This window comes from Prionailurus bengalensis, unplaced genomic scaffold (assembly GCF_016509475.1).
Source record: "Prionailurus bengalensis isolate Pbe53 unplaced genomic scaffold, Fcat_Pben_1.1_paternal_pri Un_scaffold_75, whole genome shotgun sequence".
NCBI lineage: Eukaryota > Metazoa > Chordata > Mammalia > Carnivora > Felidae > Prionailurus > Prionailurus bengalensis.
In genome coordinates, this window is record NW_025091175.1 from 112,654 (window position 1) to 133,191 (window position 20,538).

General features: G+C 41.4%; 1 protein-coding gene and 1 pseudogene across 1 annotated transcript in view; one reads left to right on the forward strand and one right to left on the reverse strand.

The window, feature by feature from the left end:
* The window catches only part of LOC122478531 (probable cation-transporting ATPase 13A4), a 50,746-nt gene that overhangs the window by 25,568 nt on the left and 4,640 nt on the right, over positions 1-20,538 (forward strand). Inside the window, exons 13-18 of the mRNA XM_043572083.1 lie at positions 1,105-1,201; positions 2,711-2,783; positions 10,157-10,328; positions 11,325-11,518; positions 12,887-12,975; positions 16,336-16,416. Of these exons, the coding sequence (XP_043428018.1) occupies positions 1,105-1,201; positions 2,711-2,783; positions 10,157-10,328; positions 11,325-11,518; positions 12,887-12,975; positions 16,336-16,416 (706 nt within the window). The remainder of the gene's footprint in view (positions 1-1,104; positions 1,202-2,710; positions 2,784-10,156; positions 10,329-11,324; positions 11,519-12,886; positions 12,976-16,335; positions 16,417-20,538) is intronic.
* LOC122478529 lies at positions 4,704-5,408 on the reverse strand (annotated as a pseudogene).

Here is a 20,538-nt window from a genome sequence, read left to right on the forward strand (position 1 = left end):
CAAATGTCATACTATTCCCACCACATTAAAATGATGATTTCGCTGGCTCCTCCCAAATTTTTAAAAATTTATGTGTGTGTTTGACAAATGTTTATAGAGCAGGCACTTAGTGCCAGGAACTGGTGGAGACACCAGAGACCCAGAAGCAAGTAAATCACGCATTCCTTGACCTCATAAAGCTTTCTTCTGGTGGAGAAGTCAGGCAATAAACACATACACAGATAAATCAAGGGTAATGGGAAAAGTAAGAAGGCGGCTGGGGAGGTGGAATTGGCTGCTGCAGGTGTGTGGCATGCGAAAACCCTTTCTAAGGAGGTGAGAGATGACGAGAAACTACCTTCTGGTAGAGCAAATGACAGCAGCTGAACCCCAGTACAGGGAATAGCCCGCTCTGAAATCAGGCTTTGGAATCCCAGGAAAACATTATGACCAGAAGCAAATTTAAACTCGTTTCTTTCCAATGAAAGTGATAAAAGTGGCATCTCATAAATAATCTATTTTATGCTTTAAATATATACCATTTACTCAAAGTCCACCAACAGTAATGGAAACAGACACGTTCGTTGTTTTCAGTGTATTTAAATTCGATATATGATGTATTTGAGCATAGACACTGTTTCAGTGCAGTTTTAGAAAAAGCGGGGATGGCCAAATGATTTGAATGAAATGAAACACCTTCATGAAAAGAGCCCCCAAGCCTGCAATCTTATGTAAATTCCTTAGTTTACAGATGAAGAAACTGTGACTGACAGAAGGAAATGACCTTCCCAATTACACTTGTGAGTAGGTACGAGCTCTAGGACGCATCCCCAGGTCCTCTGACTCCACTCTGACATGATGCCCACAGAGAGCACGAGGCTACCATGCACTCTGGGCTCCCGAACTGGACCAAGGCTGGGCATCTGGGCCCGGAATTGGTCTTTCCTGAAAGTCTAGTCGTTTAGCATACTGACAGGCAGCTCCCTCTGGCTCAAGGCTGTCCAGTCTGTCAGACAAACTGTTGAATAATCAGGCTTTGGAGTGTTTCTCCTAAGCTCAGCTGAACAACAGAGTCACTGACCTTTCTTTCCATCTCCTTACTCTGTCCTTTCTTTGCTTACACAGGGAAGGACGTGCCGCTCTCGTTACCTCATTTTGCATGTTCAAGTACATGGCACTGTACAGCATGATCCAGTATGTTGGTGTTCTGCTGCTCTACTGGGTATGACTGGTGACCCGAGCTCTTGGTTAGAACTGAAACAAGGAGTTGCATCCTCCCAATCTGCAGTGCCTCTTGAGGAAGAGTGCACGTGGGGGAGCTTGGAGGGCCAAGGGCCCCTCTGAAACTACCTTTATGGTGAAAGTAAATCAGAAATAGATGCACACAGAAGCTGAAGGTGTCAATTCTCTGACTCTCTGACAGAGACATTTTGTGTGTAGCAGTAGCTGACGATCAAGGCATAGCACTTTCTCCCGGTTGCTTCTGGCTGCTTGGACGAGGTCTCCATCTTCTCTGTTCCAGTGTGAGTCTACCCGAGCGTACCATTCAGTAGCGAGATGATCTGGGACTGGGGAGCTGGTAAATGTTTCAGAGCCGCTCTCCCTGGGACAGCAAGCCCTGGTTATTCATGTTTGCTGATTTCCGTGGTGTAAATATGCCCACCATGGCTGGTTTCGAGCTGCCTGCCTGACGTCACTGAGCATGGAGTTGGGAAGAGATGTGCACATAGCATGTCATTATGTAGTACTTGCACCCCCAAGATAGAAGACTTGTAAATATCTTAAAGAACATAGATAACAGCACAATGTAGGAAAAGGATTAGGAAGTGCTGGATTGGGGGTATTTATTAGCTTTGTTTTAGCATAATGTATTTAATGGTAGATTTGTATAATTTCAGGTTCTATAATGGCTGTGTTTAACAGCCAGTTCAAAAAAAAATCCCTGAAAATTTTGCAATTGACTCTCATGAGCAAGTATAAGCAGCCTGAGGATGATTCGTTAGATTCATCTCTATGTCCTGCCCTCTTGCTTCTGGGCTGAAGGTTTTAGTTTTGTTATTTTCAGATTGCTTATGTCTTTTCCCGCTCACAATGAATGAGATGGAGAAGGAGAGGCTGTGCACAGAAATTTGGTCCTATTTTGGAATCCCAACAACTCATGCTACAAACTAGAGTTGAACTTGGGTCATCTTGATCTCCTTTCCACTAAAAGGGGGGCAAGGAAGCAAGTTACTTGAAATCAGTAAGATCTTAACCTTTTTTTCCCCAAGAATATCAAGGATGCCTTATCAGGACTTGTTAATAACACCCAAGACTGCAAATAGTGGGTTCACTTTTCTTTTTCCACTGGTAAAATTTGGGTAAGATCACCACACATTTGTCTCTTGTTACTACTGGGAACTCACTGTCCTGTTGTGCCAGACCAAACCCTGACTTTCTGCTAGCAGGTAGAAAAGAAATCAGAGATGGATCTAGTAGAGTAAGACATCTCCCTCAACAGGAGGATGTTGATGTACAAAGGACCCAGCCTAGAAAGCACACAAAGGTGGCCTCCTGGTTGGAGAGGGTTTCACAGCCTTATCTTTGGTACTTCTACCAACACAAACTGGACCCTGGCCACACCTTCTTCTTGTAAAATCCCATGTTGCAGGAACAAAAATGAATGCAACTGATGTCAGACTTCATCCAGAGGGTCACAACCTTTTTGACCTGCTTTCCTTTTTCTTTTCAGGAGACAAACAGCCTTTCAAATTACCAGTTTCTGTTCCAGGATCTGGCCATCACAACTCTTATTGGTGTAACAAGTAAGACATTTTTGAAACTTTCTTGGCTCTTCCCAGAAGGGCTGGTCCACTAGAAGGGACACCAGTTGCAGCCTCAGGGATATGGGACTTATGCCCAAGGGTCTATTCAGAGAGGGAAAGAGGAAATAGGAGCCCCATTTGTGAGTCTTGGATTGAAATAAAAGTATTAGCCATGGAAAAGCTGGTTAGTTATTTTTCTTTTTTCCACAAAATACGGGGCTTCCATAATGGTCACTAAACTTATTTATTTATTTGTTTGTTTGTTTATATTTTGGGATAATTTATTGCTTTTCATTTTTTAAAAATATAATTTATTGTCAATTTGGCTAACATACAGTGTGTGCAATGTGTTCTTGTTTTTGGGTTAGATTCCTGTGGTTCATTGTTTACATACAACACCCAGTGCTCATCCCAGCAAGTACCCTTCCTCAATGCCCATCGCCCATTTTCCCCTCTGTCCACCACTCCTTCCCCCCACTACCCTCAGTTTGTTCTCTGTATTTAAGAGTCTCTTGTGGTTTGCCTCCCTTTCTCTCTGTTTGTAACTATCGTTTCCCCCCTTCCCTTCTCCCATGGTCTTCTTGTTCAGTTTCTCAAGTGCACTTTGAAAATCAGGAATGCTGTGTTCAGTATGCTTTCAGGTGTAATTATAGTTAATATATGCCCAGTTTATAGAGGCTGGATAGCTTTTATGCTTTAGATCTTTTTTTTTTCTTAGTTTATTTACTTTGAGAGAGAGAGAGAGAGAGAGCAATTAGGGAAGGAACAGAGAGGGAGAGAGAATCCCAAGCAGGCTCCATGCTGTCAGTGCTGACAGGGCTCAATCTCATGAACCACAGTTCATGACCTGTGTTCAGATAATGACCTCAGTTGGAATCTAGAGTTGGACACTTAACCGACTGAGCCATCCGGTGCCCTTGTTTTAGATCTTTAAATCCTAGCCTTTGGGGATTTTGAATGAAGATTAAAGATAATCTTGCCATTAGGCCACTCCCATTTCCACTTCTTGATTAACATGAATCGTCTTCCCAATTTCCCTGCTGTAGGCTTTCACCCCAACCCATCCACTCCCCACCATCCACCATATTCTCTGCTTTCTTCTCTGTTACATATAAACGCCAACAGCTCCACTTATATGTTTATCCTACCTCTTCCTACCTTCTTGGGGATTTTCTGTTGTAATCTCCTTCTTCACTGTCATCAACTTTTCTCTGGTCTGCTGGATCAGCATATAAATATATTTTCTTATCTTCTACCAGAATTATTAGCTATTTATTGAGTGCCTAATTTGTACTACTAAGTGCCTATTAAGGCACTTAGAACACATCAGTGAAAGGGAAAAAATTTTCCTTTCCTTGCATTCTGGTAAAACAACCTGGTTGTTCAAAGACCTGGAGCCATCCTTGGTTTCTCTTTTCTTTATCCTTCACATCCCCTTGGATGGAGCTCCTGTTGGCTCTGCTTTACGAAGTTCTGTACCCCCTGACACAGAACCATGTCACCTCCCTTACGGATTCCCACAACAGCCTCACAACTCATCTTGCTTCCCCTCCTCCCCATTTACCTTTCAAAGAGCAGTAAGAGTGTTAATTTTGAAAAGTAAATTTTATTGTTACCTACTTGCTTAAAATGCTGTAGCCCCTGCCTTCTTCTGCTTCACTTACAACCACATTGTTACATTCTTATCCCAAGCACCAGGGTCTTCTTGTCACTTGAGCGTTGTCAAGCTTGTGATCACCACAGTACCTTTGTTTTTGCTCTTTTCTTTGCCTAAAACACTCTCCCTTTTCATCTTTATATGGCTTTGGTTTTTTCTTATTCAGATCTTAGCTCAAATGTCACCACCTCAGGAAGTTCACTTTAAGTAGTCACCAAGCCAATTTTTCTCTATCACATATTTGTGTCTATTTTTTTTTTTTAGTTCCCAAGTTTTATTCAAGAATTCATACAAAATGTTCCAGATAAATGAGTTTTAATCCACCTCTTCCTCCTCTTTCTCATCCTGGTTAATCCGGAAGTAACACAGTTTGTAACTCTCTTTGCTGTTAGCAACTACTCGCAATGAATCACAGGGATTATTCTTCATATATATATTTTTTATGTTTATTTCTTTATTTTGAGAGAGGGGGGGAACAGAGAGAGAGAGAGCATGCACAAGTGGGGAAGAGGCAGAGAGAGAGGGAGAGAGAAACAATCCCAAGCAGGCTCTACACCGTCAGTGCAGAGCCCCATGTGGGGCTCAAACCCAGGAACCATGAGATCATGGCCTGAGCCTAAGTTGTATGCTTAACCAACTGAGCCACTCAGGTGCCCCCTTCAAATATTTTTTTGATGAGTTATTTCGAACACCATTTGGAAAAAAGCACCTCAGAAGTTACTGTAATCTTGTTTTTGTTCCTTTCAGTGGTTAGAGCCCCTCCAACTGAGATTCCCAGATTTTCCATTCATTTTGATTCTCTAAACTGCTCAAATTTGGCAGCCTCCATGATTCCCTCTTCTCCAGGGTGGGTGCAGTCAAGGGCAAACTTCATAACTTGCTGCTTCTTCCTTTTTCTTTTCTTTTTTTCTTTTTTTTTTTTTTTTTTTTTGGCCCCCTTTCACCAGAAACTTTTTCACGGGCACCATGGTGGCAGTGGAGGCAGAAAGCACTATTGTGTTCTATTTCTGTGTGTGTGTGGGGGGGTGCCCATCACAATCTGAAGTTATGCTTTTATCTGTGTTTTTATTTGCTTCTCCCTGCCTCCCCTCTCCCAGAGTGTGTGCGTTGTGAGAACAGCACCTTGTCTATCTTGACTACTGCTGTGTTCCCTGTAATTCTGACTGTCAGGTGTATCCAAGGGGCTCAAATCTCTGGAAAGAACACCCTCTGGAAAGAACACTCAAATCTCTGGAAAGAATTAACAGAATTCTTCTTATGAAGCCAAGCCTATCTCTATGTAACTTGCACCCATCCCAGCTCTGCGATTTAGGGTGGCAAAGAGCCATCTATGTTTTCTCCCTAGATCAGTCTTTCTTCCACATTTTTGAAAACAGTCCTCATTTCTGCTCTAATTGTTCTCTGTTTAGTAACAAGCATCTCCAGGTTTTCCTCTATATTTTGATAAATAACTTGATTATTTTTTTCTTATGGTTACTAATATATATTCATTATAAAACAAAGACGGAAAACATTGCAAGATATAACAAAGGAAAAAATCCATCTTTATCCTACCATTCAGAACTAACAAATTAAAGCATTCTGTATGTATATAGATGAAGAAATTTGAATTATGTTCTGTATATAGTTGTGCGTACATTTTCTTCACTTAACTTTGTCATAAATTTTCATGTCATTAAATATTTTAATTCTTTTTTATTGTGGTAAAATATACATAACATAAAATGTGCCATTTTCACCATTTTTAAACATATAGTTCAGGGGCATTAATTACATTCACAGTTTTGTGCAATCATTGCCACTCTTTACTTACAAAATTTTTACATCTCCCCAAACAGAAACTCTGTACTCATTAAGTAATAGCTCTCCGTTGTTCTGTCAAGCCCCAATGTGGGGCTTGAAACCATGAACTGCAAGATCATGACCTGTGCCCAAGTTGGATGCTTAACCGACTGAGCCACCCAGGTGCCCCTACAGCCTTTTATATTTGCTCAAATAGTTACTTTTTAAAAATGTTTTCATTTTTTATTTTTATTTATTTTTGAGAGAGAGAAAGAGAGACAAAGCACGAGTGAAGGAGGGCCAGAGAGAGGGAGACACAGAATCTGAAACAAGTTCCAGGCTCTGAGCTGTCAGCACAGATGTTGAACTCACAGACTGTGAGATCATGATCTGAGCCAAAGTCAGATGCTTAACCAACTGAACTACCCAGGTGCACTCAAATAGTTACTTTTACTGGACAAAAGAAAGAATGTCAATGAAGAGGTAGAAATTATAAAAAAGATTCTTTAGAAAGAATTTCTTTTGGCTACTTTTCATATTTTCTGTCTTTTTATTGACATTTTCATTTTGTTCATACATTGTTTCCTAATTTCTTTGAGCATATTTGAAAGAGTTGTTTTAGGGGCGCCTGGGTGGTTCAGTCAGTCGAGCGTCCGACTTCGGCTCAGGTCACGATCTCATGGTTCGTGGGTTCGAGCCCCACGTCGGGCTCTGTGCTGACAGCTCAGAGCCTGGAGCCCGCTTCGGATTCTGTGTCTCCCCCTCTGTCTGCCCCTCTCCTGCTCATGCTCTGACTCTCTCTGTCTCAAAAATAAATAGAAACATTAAAAAAAAAAGAGAGAGTTGTTTTATAAATTTTTTTAAACATTTATTTATTATTGAGAGACAGAGACAGAGCATGAGCGTGGGAGGGGCAGAGAGAGGGGGAGACACAGAATCCGAAACAGGCTCTAGGCTCTGAGCTGTCAGCACAGAGCCCGACGTGGGGCTCGAACTCACGAACCACGAGATCATGACCTGAGCTGAAGTCAGACGCTTTACTGACTGAGCCACCCAGGCGCCCCTGAAACAGTTGTTTTAAAGTCTTTGTCTAGGGGCGCCTGGGTGGCGCAGTCGGTTAAGCGTCCGACTTCAGCCAGGTCACGATCTCGCGGTCCATGAGTTCGAGCCCCGCGTCGGGCTCTGGGCTGATGGCTCAGAGCCTGGAGCCTGTTTCCGATTCTGTGTCTCCCTCTCTCTCTGCCCCTCCCCCGTTCATGCTCTGTCTCTCTCTGTCCCCCAAAAAATAAATAAATGTTGAAAATAAATTTAAAAAAATAAATAAATAAATAAAGTCTTTGTCTAACATATCATATGACTTCACTCATATGAGGACTTTAAGATACAAAACAGATGGACATAAGGGAAAGGTAGCAAAAATAATATAAAAATAGGGAGGGGGACAAAACATAAGAGACTCTTAAATATGGAGAACAGAGCTTTACAGGAGGGGTTATGGGAGGGGGGATGGGCTAAATGAGTAAGGGGCATTAAGGAATCTACTCCTGAAATCATTGTTGCACTATATGCTAACTAACTTGGATGTAAATTTTAAAAATAAATTTAAAAAAAAAAAGCTGGGATTTGGAAAAAAATAATCAAAGTCTTTGTCTAGTAAGTCCAATGTCTGGGTGTCCTCAGAGGTTATTTCTGTGAACTTATTTTGTTCTGCTGAATATTATAATGTCGTAACTCTGGAAATCCAGATAACTCTGGAAATCCCCCTTCCCCAGGATTTGATGGCTTTTGTTCTGCTAGTTTTTGAAGGCTGTCATAGTCCATTTGTTTGGTGACTTTCCTAAACTATTTTTTGCAGACTGTATCAGTTGCCATGTATGGTCAATGAAATCTCTGTTCCTTTAGCTTTTGTTTAGCTAGTGTTTTTGACAGAGATTTTCTTGACTTCCATGAGTGTAAAACCATGAACAAAGACCAACCTCTCCCAGTCTTTGCACATTTGTTCTGTGCTGGGGCCCTTCAACACTCAGCCAGTCTTGTGCTGAGTGCAGAGATCATCCAGAGCTCAAAACGGAGGGGCTGTTCCAGTCTTTCCTGAGTGAGTAACTTGCCTTAGGTGTGTGCATGGTTTTCTATAGTCCCCAAAATACACATATGTTTTTGAAAGCCATAATTTTCCAAAGAAATGTTCTTTAGCTTTTCTTTATCATAGCTATTATTTTTTGTCTCAACTGCCATCTTTTGCCCCAGGTGATTGTGGGTAGTTGGTGAGCCTTACAGTTGTTTTCAAGCAGTGGATGCTGCTGCCCTGAGTTCAGTCTTGCATTAGGTGAAACAGAGATGAGCGCCTTGCACCAGTCCTTCAGGTACCCCCAGACAGGTTAGAACGGACATACCCAATGGATACAGTTTGCTCTTCCTCTCTGTGACCAGAGACCAGAGTCCTCCACTGGGAGGGCCAATGACTGACTTTGAGATTGCCACTGAGCTGAGGAGGGGTAGGGCAACGGCAAGTACAGATGTCACAAAGCTTTCCTACCATTTTTAAGTTGCCTTTTTCTTGATTCAGCATTTGTTTGACTGCTGTAAACCTTTGTTGTTCAGAGTTCTGACAAAGTTAGTTTTGATAGTTTCTGCTTGTTTTTCAATGTTTCTGTGGAAGGATGGGACCTTAGGGCTGTCTGCTTTGCCATTTTTTCCAATGTCACTTCTCATTTTGTCATTGAATATTTTTTTAAGTTTATTTAATTTATTTTACTTAAGTTTATTTATCTGAGGATGAGAGAGTGAGCAGAGGAGGGACAGAGAGAGAACAAATCCCAAGCAAGCTCCACGCCGTCAGTGCAGAGACCAAGGCGGGGCTCGAACTCACGAACCACGAGATCATGACCTGACCCGAAATCAAGGGTCAGATGCTTAACCAACTGAGTCACCCAGGTGTCCCATTGTCACTGAATATTTTCAAGCATTGCTTCTTAGCGACTGCCTGTTGTTTCATTATGTAGATGTACCATAGTTTACTGTCAGTGATGCACTAAAGAACATCTTTCTACATCTCTGATATTTTTAGCTTAAGACAAATTTCCAGAAATGGAATAACCATGTCAAATGTTATGAACATTTTCCGGTGTTTTCATATTTATTGCCAAATTGCCCTGCAGAAGGTTTGTGTCAGTGTACGTTTCCAGAAGCGGTGTATAAGAGTGCACATTATCATCATGCCCTCACCTATAATTTGATGGACTTTGCCTATTTAATAGGCAAAACTGAACCACAATTTCTTTATCCATTCATCAGTTGATGGACGTTTAGGCTTTTCCCACAATTTGGCTATTGTACAGAGTGCCGTGGCAATGAGAAAGAATGAAATATGGCCCTTTGTAGCAACGTGGATGGAACTGGAGAGTGTGATGCTAAGTGAAATAAGCCATACAGAGAAAGACAGATACCATATGCTTTCACTCTCATGTGGATCCTGAGAAACTTAACAGAAACCCATGGGGGAGGGGAAGGAAAAAAAAAAGAGGTTAGAGTGGGAGAGAGCCAAAGTATAAGAGACTCTTAAAAACTGAGAACAAACTGAGGGTTGATGGGTGGTGGGAGGGAGGGGAGGGTAGGTGATGGGCATTAAAGAGTGCATCTTTTGGGATGAGTACTGGGTGTTGTATGGAAACCAATTTGACAATAAATTTCATATATTAAAAACAATAGCCCAAACCGAAAGCATTTCATGATTGTTTTTGTCTTCTCCCTTAAGAATTGCTCCTATGACTTGAGTTTGAAGCCATTCATTTTATTTTGTTCCCTCAAAACCCTGATGTACTCCAGTTTGTCAGTTTCCTTGGCTGTGTGGGCCCAAGAATTTACACTGTTCTTCTGATGAAGAATACAGTATTTTCCTTCTCTCACAAGCGTAACACTTGAATTTATTTTGTAGTGAATTTGAATGGTGCCTACCCCAAGCTGGTGCCCTTCAGGCCTGCAGGACGGCTGATCTCCCCACCTCTGCTGCTCTCTGTGATTCTCAACATTCTTCTCAGCTTAGCCATGCACATTGTGGGCTTCATTCTGGTTCAGAGGCAGCCTTGGTATTCCATGGAGATGCACAGGTACTATCACAGCTCTGATGCCGGCTTCTCACATCCTAATTTCTATCAAACACGGTCTGGCCCTTATGACAAGAAGCAAAGGGTTCTTCATTCTTCTGGAGGCGTTGGCTTTCTTTCAAGTCCCTTGGGGAATTTTCCAGTGATCTTCTCTCCTCTGTAGCACAGTTTGAGGATGTTATCCATTGGCACTTACTTTTGCCTGTCTTGTGTGATAATGATCCATGACCTTCTTTTACACCTAGGGTGACCATGCGTTATAATTTGCCCAGGCAGCCCCAGTTTGAGCCTGATATCCCAGTGAAATTTTTTAAATTAATTAATCGTTGAAGTATGTTTGGCATACAATGTTGCATTAATAACAAGTTATCAATTCGACCATTCTATACACCATTCCTTGCTTACCATGATATGTGGTGCCCATCTGTCACCATATATTAATATGCTATTTTTGATTACAGCTCCTATGCTGTAATTTGCATCCTCATAACATTCATTTTATAACTGGAAGTTTGGACCTCTGAATCCCCTTTATCTATTTTTCCCACCCCTTCCACGCATGTCTCCTCTGGCAACTACCGGTTTTGCTGATGCTACTAGTCTTTTCCTTTCACATTCAAATATGCTCCTGTTGGATGATAAATTATATGGTCACCCTATTTATCAATATTCAAAGATCTTAAGCCACAAGAGGAAAAACTCATGGCTTACTCATCTTTTTCCCACATAACCTTACTACACATGAAGGGTACCCAAATTATTGAATAAATAACTTGTCTATCTATCTATCTATCTACCTATCATCTATCTATCTTTTATCTATTCATCTATCCAAAATATAGATCTATCTGTGTTGGTTTCTTTCCCCTTATTTCTCAGTATATTCTTTCCCAAAGTGTAGGTAATTACAAAAGCACTGAGGGCATGGAATCCTGTAGTTACCAGTGCTCCATAAAGACCTGTCATCTTCGTTCATTACCTTTTTTGTTTCTTTTTTAGTGCCTGCACAGTGCAAAATGAAAGCATCTCAAAGTTAACCATTTCTCCCACTGCTCCAGAAAAAATTGGAAGTAATGGTGCCTTCACAAGCTTCGAAAACACTACCATATGGTTCTTGGGAACAATCAACTGTATCATCGTGGCTCTTATTTTCTCTAAAGGAAAACCATTTAGGCAGCCCATATATAAAAATTGTGAGTAGCGTTGTACCAGATCAGAGGTGATGGGTCATCAGAAGGAACAGACATGCCCAGGTCACTCGGGGAGCAGCAGCGGAGTTGATGCTTATCTGGAGCCCTTGACTTTATACTCCAGGGCTCTATAAACACATTTGGCAGCCTCATTCTTTGCTCCTTTCCTCAAAGCTGCATTAAATTCTAGGGCTTCTTCCTCTACCTCTTTCCTTCACCGGAAGTTTGTCTCCAGGTGTCCTTTCATGGCACCACTGTAAATTGGGACGAGTCATTTATTTCCTCACGTGTCAGTACTTGTCGGAATTCATCTGGGAGGAGGTGGAGAGAGAGAAGTGTCACAACACTCAGTTGGAACATGTCTCCTGCCATGAAGACAATGGTTAAGATGGCATTGTGTGGTTGGCAGCCTGGGAGGGGGTCCAGCCTGAAGGAACCTGGCTATGGTAATTGTGGAGGCTCTTGGCCAAAGTACATGCTACCTCCTTACATTCTGGACTGGAGTGCGGTGTGTGTTAGGAGAAGTGGGTGACCTGGTTACCCTGTGGAACATTCATTTGTATACATCCCTACCTCTCAAATTGGGAACATTTAATTAATTAATTATTTAGTTAATTATTTTTACCTTTACTTATTTATTGAGAGAGAGAGAGAGAGAGAGAGAGGGAGAGCATGAGCACTGGAGGAGCAGAGAGAGAGAGCGAGAGAGAGAATCCCAAGCAGGCTCCGTGCTGTCAGTGCAGAGCCTGATGTGGGGCTCGAACCCATGAACTATGAAATCGTGATCTGAGGCGAAATCAAGAGTTGGATGCTTTAACAACTGAGCCACCCAGGCACCCCTAATTGGGAAAATTTAGAAGCATAAGTTGAAGGATCAATGTCCTCATAAGAATTAGTTTATTTAGAGAAAATTATTTTGCCTTTCTCCTTCTTGGGATGAGAAAGCAGTCAAATGCTTACCTCTACATTACTGCAATTTAAATATTTGTTTATTTACAGCCTTCTTTTTTTTCCAGAATAGAATTTGAAGCAGGGGATTTGCATAAAAAGCCTTGGATACTTAACTGTCTTCAAGGCATTTTTTGAAAATACTTTAGGTCAAAATTGCTCTCTCTATATTTCCCACTTTTATTAATTGAAACTTACAACATGCATGTGAAAATTTCCATCTGCTTCAAGGACATGCATAGAAATTGTGGAGGTGAGACCCATTGCATAGAAATGAGTACTTTCCATTTATTATGCTGTGTTTGGATGTAGGAATCAAGTAAGCTTAATCAGTGTTAATCTAGAATATGTCTGTCAATAGATGTGAAACTCCGTATATACTCCAATTTCTCTAAATGATAGCCTGTGTTCTTATTTCCTCAGATATGTTTGTCCTTGTGCTGGTCATACAGCTGGGTGTGTGTCTATTCATTCTATTTGCTGATATTCCAGAATTATACAGGCGTTTGGATGTAAGTCTTATCTCTGGGCTATGATGATGGTTTACTGTTATAGAATACCCTGACTGCAAGAAGCAGGTCACGGTGGCAATTGACATGGACTCGTGACACTGATTATCCTTTTGGAATAGTAGAGTTAAAAAAGAATACTACATTTGTTTGTATTTTTTTTTAAATTTAAGCCAGCCAGGAAATAAGATTCTGTCTAGTCTTGATTTCAAATATTTCAGAAGCATTGACCATTTTTCTTTTAAAAGATCCCTGTAAGAATGGAAAAATCTATATACATACACTGTTTCAAGCGTAAGAAATTTTTTTCCCCTAAGCGCTTCTGTTTTGAAGCTGTTGAAAACAGTTTGCCTATAACACTTTTTCTGTTAATTCTCAAATCTGTACTTACATCTTAAAAAAAAAAATCTCTATAATAAAGATGTGTTTGTATGTTCATACTTAATGTCTGCAAAACTTGTTTGCAAAGAGCCATAACTTACCTCATGAACTCTCTTAGAGTGTGTAATTTTGAGGCAAATATCAAAATCTATGAGACAATTTTTACATATACAAGCTAGGGGAAATGTGTATTTCAATTCCTTTAACCTATACTTTTGAATTAGAAGTTTATTATTACCAAATGTCCTTTAGACCAATAAATAGAATACAGAAGAGATGGTAAAAGGGAATGGACTTTTTTTACTTAGTGCTACGTGAGCCTGCCTGCCCACCTCTCCAACTCAAACACACGTGTCATGAAGGCCAAGGTCCTATCTTATTCAGTTTCATATTACCAGTGCCTAACATAACCCATGGCACGTAAGGGCAGTAAATGACTGATCCTTGTAGATCAGGTTCCTAAATGGAGATGAGCACTGGAAGCTCACAGTTCATTGCAAACCAGCAAAACCTTCACCAACCCTTCTTGACATGTGACATACAAACTCATGTCTACATTCGGTTTTCCTCGTGATAATTGTATCACTGTGGTTAACAGTGTAATTGCCACTATTGTTAAATATGTTCATGAATTTGAGTAAGCAGTCATGGAGATAGTCTTTGGCTGCTAGACTTCTAAGTGAGTTAAAACTTCTTAATCCTGCAGAAGTTAGGGTTAAGATATGTTGGGTTTAGTCACACTCTTTAAGAGGAAAGAGTCTTACAGAGAGGCTGATTCCTCTGGTACAACAAAATAGGGAGCCTATTTAGTTTTGGGGGGACCTGTGTGGGGTCATTGCCAACATGACTGCCAAGGAGTCTGCAGAGAATTATTGCTCACCCTAAAAATAATTATTTTTCTTCTTATTACATAAAATTGTGGGTACATTCTAGAAAATGTGAATATGCAGGCAGAGAAAATTATAACAGTATTCACTCTATCCTTCCATCTTTGAAACTTTGTATATTATAAAAGTGCATTGACTGATTTATCCAGTTTACTTTAAATGGAATCATGCTGTTTTGTAATCTAGTTATTGCTCACTTTAAAAAATTGCATTTTTTTTTAAAAATAGAGATACATTCACAACGTTTAATATTCAAAAGTTAAAAAGTTCTGTCCTCTCATCCTTTTTCCCCTGCTACCAGGTCTCCTCGCTGGAGGCTACTGATGACAACACTTTATTTTATACACTTTTATTTTTATACACATATTTTATACATATGCCTACACACACACAGACACATATATATATTTCCTTTTAAAAATTTTTTTAAATGTTTATGCATTTTTTGATAGAGACAGAGCGTGAGTGGGTGAGGGGCAGAGAAAGAGGGAAACACAGAATCCGAAGCAGGCTCCAGGCTCTGAACTGACAGACATAGCCTGATGCAAGGCTCAAACTCACGGACCGTGAGATCATGACCTGAGCCGAAGTCGGATGCCCAACCGACTGAGCCATCCAGGCGCCCCATATATATATTTCTTATATGTGTATTCTGCCACATTCTTACACAAATAGCAGACTATTAAATTTGTCCAGGTCTTCTGAGCTGAAGATGGCAAAATGAGATGAGATGTGTGAGCAAGCTATGGAGGAAATGCCTGTAGGGGCAAAAAGACGAGGAAGCCCAAAGAGAAGGGGAGGGTGGCACCTTATGATGTAGGTCTGACCCCCATGAAGGAGTGACGGAAGGAGGGCCAGAGGGGTAGGGTTTCAGATTGCAGTGCAGTTCTAAGAAAGCCCGGCCACAGTTGCCCATCACAGGTATCTAGTATCTTATAAGAATGAGTGTGATTAGAAGACCTGCCATCCTCAGGTATTAGCTATGAGCAACTCATGAGGAGTGTGGGCTCAGGGTAGATGTGGTGGGAGATTCCAAGGGTAGCACTGGAGCACCTGCTACTTACTCTCCTGGCAGGAGACCCTCATGGGGCATGCCCATGGCTGCCCCGACCACACACGGTTCCGCACCACGATCTTTCATGTTACTGTGTATTTTGGTAATTGTCCCACGACAGTACATAGAGCTTCCTCATTCCTCTTTTTACGTTAATATATTGTTTCAATATGCATATAGGTACCATAATTTATACGCAGCCCCGTTGATAGACATTAGGTTGCTTCCAATGTTTTGCTATTCCAAACAAAGCTGCAATAAAATAACTTTATACATATACCATTTCAGGCATGTACAAGTCTGTCTCTAGGATAAACTCCCGGAAATGGTTTTCCACTTTTAATTTTAATGGCATTGCCCTCCATAGAGTTGTACCAGTTTATAATCCCCCCAGTGTAGAAGGCAGTATATGAGACAGTGCCGGGTACAGCAGTGTGCACTTGGTGTCATTTCATCCATCCATCCATTCATTTATCTAGCCAGACATCCATTCCCATCCAGCTCCACTTGCCCCACTGGTGAGTACCCTTGTCATGGCACCATCTGTGCAGCTGTGCACACAGCCCTGAGGGTAAAGCCCTGGCTCGGGGCTGCAAAGCAGGGCTCAGCTGAGGGGAGATGTGGCACCAGAGAGACAAGGGCCACACTGCCCCTGTCACATTCGACTTGTGTATCATCAGAGCCTCCTGGGAATAGAGCCACATTCCTGTATTCCCTCGTAAAAGCGAGCAACACAAGCAAACAAAAACACTTTTATCAAATTTGTCAAATTTTGATCGAATTGATTTGGGGAAATTGAGAAATTACAGGGGCACCAAAAAATAAAAAGGAGAAGAAAGAAAGATAAAAGAACAAAAGCAGCAATCATAGTTTCTGTTATTTTGTGTGTGCCTCTAATATGCATACATGTAATGTCTACATGTAAGCATGTCTATTACACACGTGATTTATAACCTATGAAAATGTACACTGTGAATGTGTGAAAAGCTTTCTGACATTTATTTGTCTTCAAACTAACAGTGATTCTCCATCTCCCACCAGCTTCTCTGCACTCCTCTTCTGTGGAGGGTTTACATCATCATTATGCTCAGCTCCAACTTCATTGTGTCCCTTGTGGTGGAGGTAAGTGCCCTCCGGCTTCTGATCACTGTGGGTAGGGATGGACGGGGCATTCTCTGGGAGTCTGAAAAAAGGAACAGCCTTAGAGGATAAGAGTCAGCAGTCCAAGAGGTTCCCTGCCCTGGTGACATGAGCAATGGTGCTTTCCTCTAGTGAGCTCCAAACAAGGTGTTAATTTTCTCGTCTACATGGTGGACCTGGAGAGGATGGGATTATGATGTCTAAGGACCTGTTCGTTTCTAAAATCCACAAGTAGAGAACTGACTCAATTCGTTTTTTTGAAATTACGTATGATTCACATACTACAAAATTCGCCTTCTTAAAAAGTGTGCAGCTCACTGAGTTGTGCAACCATCACCACTAATTCCAGAACATTCTCATCACCCCAGAAGAAATCCTGTACCCATTAGCAGTCGTTCCTCATTCCCCCTTCCCCCTTCTTCACCCCTTGGCAACCACTAATTTACTTTCGGTCTCCACGCATTTACCTATCAGGACAGTTCACATAAAGGGAATCATAGAATATGTGGCCTTTTATGTCTGGCTTCTTTCACTTAACAACGTCTATTTCTTTTACTTTACACATGGGAAATAAGATTCATAGTGAGCTTTTCTTAGATTGGATTCTTCATCTCCCATTTACTCCATTTCCTCAGTGAAATGAGTTCGTGGTCTCCTTTCTTTGGCTATGTGGTTCACTCTCCTCCTTCAGCGCTGTTATTTAGACCAAAGCTTCATTCTTCAAAGCCTCCTGGAGAACAGGGGTCACTCCTAGAAAAGACATCTGTGTCAAAGGGGAGGTGAGCATCAGATTCCATCTGTCCCTAATCTGGGCGGCAATGTTTCCAGTGGCAAACACAGCCTTATGCCAGTGAGGGGGGAATCCCTGGAACCTGACTTCTCTGTAGCACCTTCCTTAACAGGCAGGGCAAAAACCACACAGGAGCCAGTGGCAGAAAAGAACATAGAATTAAGGTACTAGAGCCTCTCTCTGTGTGCATATCCAGGGCTTCTCAAACTTGAGTGGGCATCAGAGTCACCTGGAGGGTTTATTAAAACCCAGGTTGCCCAGCCCTTCCCCTAGCATTTCCGATTCAAAGGTCTAGAATAGGCACAAGTGTTTGTCAGGTGATTCTGATACTGCTGGTGGAGGGACCACACTGTGAAGTACCGTGCTAACCCGTATGGTCTCCAAAGCCACCAAATTAATAAGAGAGGATCGCATGAGTGTCCTCATACCCAGCTGCAGAAGGATGAACCTTGCCCTTTAAAGGATAATCTTGTGTTCGTACCTTGTCCCTGTCAGTGATCACATTATTTCCTCTGCCTGGTATAGCTTCCCCCAATATCTCCTTATGGGAATGCTATTCCATGCTCTATGGCACAGCAGTAGTAGTATCGTCTTCATGAATCTTTCCCAAAGCCTGGATGGGTGAGTCAGTGGTTTAAACAGTCAAGATATTTATTGTCTCACTTAACTGGAAGATTCGAGGTAAGTGGCCATAGAGTTGGTTCAGCAACTCAGTGGTGTCATTGGGGATCATCAATCTTTCTCTCTTCTGCCTCCCCATCTTTAGATACGGGCCTTTCATGTTTGCATGTATTGCTTATGGTGTCCAGATAGCTGCCACATAGCTGGGCATTATCTGTGTTTTGATGCAGGGAAAAAAAAAAAAAATGGAAGGAGAGGCACCAGCAAGCTTTTTTCCCCTTAAGTATGAAACTTTTCTAAGGAAACAAAGTCATTTTCTATAGCCACCCTGCAGACTTCCTCTTATGCCTCATTGGTCAGAACTGTGTCTTATTGTCATCCTGAGGAGAAAAGGATTCTGGGAAAGTGGATCTATGCCAAACATTAGACAGATTTGCTGAGATTGTGTGTGAGTTTTTTCCTCTTAGGTGGGCAGGAAAAAGTTGGGAGGATTGTGCTATAGGTAATGGAGCAACAAAGTCTCCCATAATCCTCTAGCAGGAAGCCATTCGAATGTCACCATGTTTGCAGTTAAAAGAAAGCATAAGCCGGAAGTAGTTCACCTGGGTTGGAATCCTTTCTTGCCGCCTGACTCTGGGCAGCACTTGCAACTCCGCTTCTCTATGTCTCCATTTTCTCATCTGAAACGCCATGAATATAAGGGTACCTAACCTTACAGGGTTACTGTGAGCATGAAAGGTGAACACAGAAAAGCATGTAGTAAATGTTTGATAAACATAAACTATTATCATTATGTTATCTCTTGTGATACTTAGCATTTCTTAGTTTGTATCTATCAGTCATGCAGGCTTTCATTTGTTCATTCACTCCACAAACATTTGTTGACCCTGTGCCATGACCTAGGGTGCAATTCGAGGCAGATCCTGATGATGGAGGGGTGCTGCTCACAGTCTACAGCAAGCAAGAGGACCAGTGCTACAGTTATTTGTGTGTAGATTGTGTAAACGGCGCTGGCAAGAACTCATCTCAGTATCTACAGTGTCTAAAACCCTGCTTTATTCTAATAGAAGCTGGGTAAAGCTTTGTTCAATTATTAAATGTTAAGAAGTGACGCTGCTCGCCTCCAGCAGATGGAGAGGATAATTTGACACTCATGAAAGATTAAGTTTCTCCTTTGTTTCTCGAGTCCACTGAGAAATGGAGACCTGCGTAGATGTTCAGTGGGGGTTCCCAGCAGCTTTCACACTGAGAAATGATGCTGTGGGGTCCTAGCTCTCACCCCCAGGCTCCTGCATGGCAGTCTTCACTTATTCGAAGTTACCTTCTGCTGTCAGTAGGCATTCAGGAACAAACCAAAGCCATTTGAGTCTGTGGTTGAAGGAAGTTGTAATGGAGAATTACAGGCACTAAGATTTCATGCCCTATGAGGTGAGCAGAGTAGATAAAGACCCCAGGCTATCACGGATGCAGCAAGATGTTTTCCTCACATAGCTCTAGGTATATCTGACAGGAGATACTAAAGATTGGTGGCCAGCCTGTGACAAAGATGGTCCAGAGAGGTTTCAAGGGACAGGCATGGGGGATGACTGGCCTCCTGTTGCACAGTTCCAAATATTTCCTGGTCTGCTGAGAGGACTAAGCCTATCCCTAATCTTAGAGCAGTTTTGAATGGGATCTGATCCTCACCTTGCTTTCTCATGATCTAACCTCCAACTGAAAGGCATAGGAGCTAATCTGGATAGCTTTAATTCTTCTCGTTTTTATCACTTATGTGTTTGTGTATATATGTGTGTGTATGTATGTATGTATGTATGTGTGAATTATTTTAGTAGCCAATCTGAAGAGCTTGTGTGGTGAAGTTTTTGTTTGTTTGTTTTATGCTTTTTGTTTTGTTTTGTTTTGTTTTGTTTTGTTTTAGAAATCATATTTCTTCAAGGGTTTCCTTTTGTTTCTAGTTCTACATTTAATTTATAATGTAGAGTGACAGAACAGGTTACTTCTCGGTCCTTCAGTTTCCCAATCCAGACCAGCAAAGTGAGACAGGCCATTATACTTCTAGAATTGTGATAACACTCAAGGCATGTCTTATAGCACTAAAGTCTCTGTGTGTGTGTCTGTATGTGTGTTTGGTTTTGTTTCATTTTGTTTGTTTGTTTTTTTGTTTAAAACCTGGTAAGATATCCTAGAGGTAAGTTAGACTTTAAGACCAGTAATTGGATACCTATGATCCTGCCCTATTCCAGCTCGATGGAGAACTACTGTTCTCTTTTTAATTAAGAAGGACGAAACAAAAAACAAAAAAGCAACCTGCTGTGGGAAAGTAATAATTTGTGGGGCTGAGTACAAAATGAAAAAGTAGAATAAGTCTGGCTAGGTGAGCCCTGAAGTTTACAAGATGCTCTTGAGATGGCTGTGTGGGTCTTTAACAGCCTGCTAACAGATGATCCATTTTTTGAGGCAGAAAGATTCAGACTAGCTGTTCTCTGTTATTTCCATTGGCAATGGGACTCCAATATCAAAGATGGGTGGAATTTAGGAAAACTACTACCCTGGCAAAGGTGCTTGTAGAATCCCACAGAATTGATTCTTCTAGTCTAGCAAAGATACCACTGATAGACACCAAAATGAGTTCTCATTCTGTGGGACAGCAGGCTTCTCATATTTTTTGTTTTTCTCAAGATAACTTCTAAGAT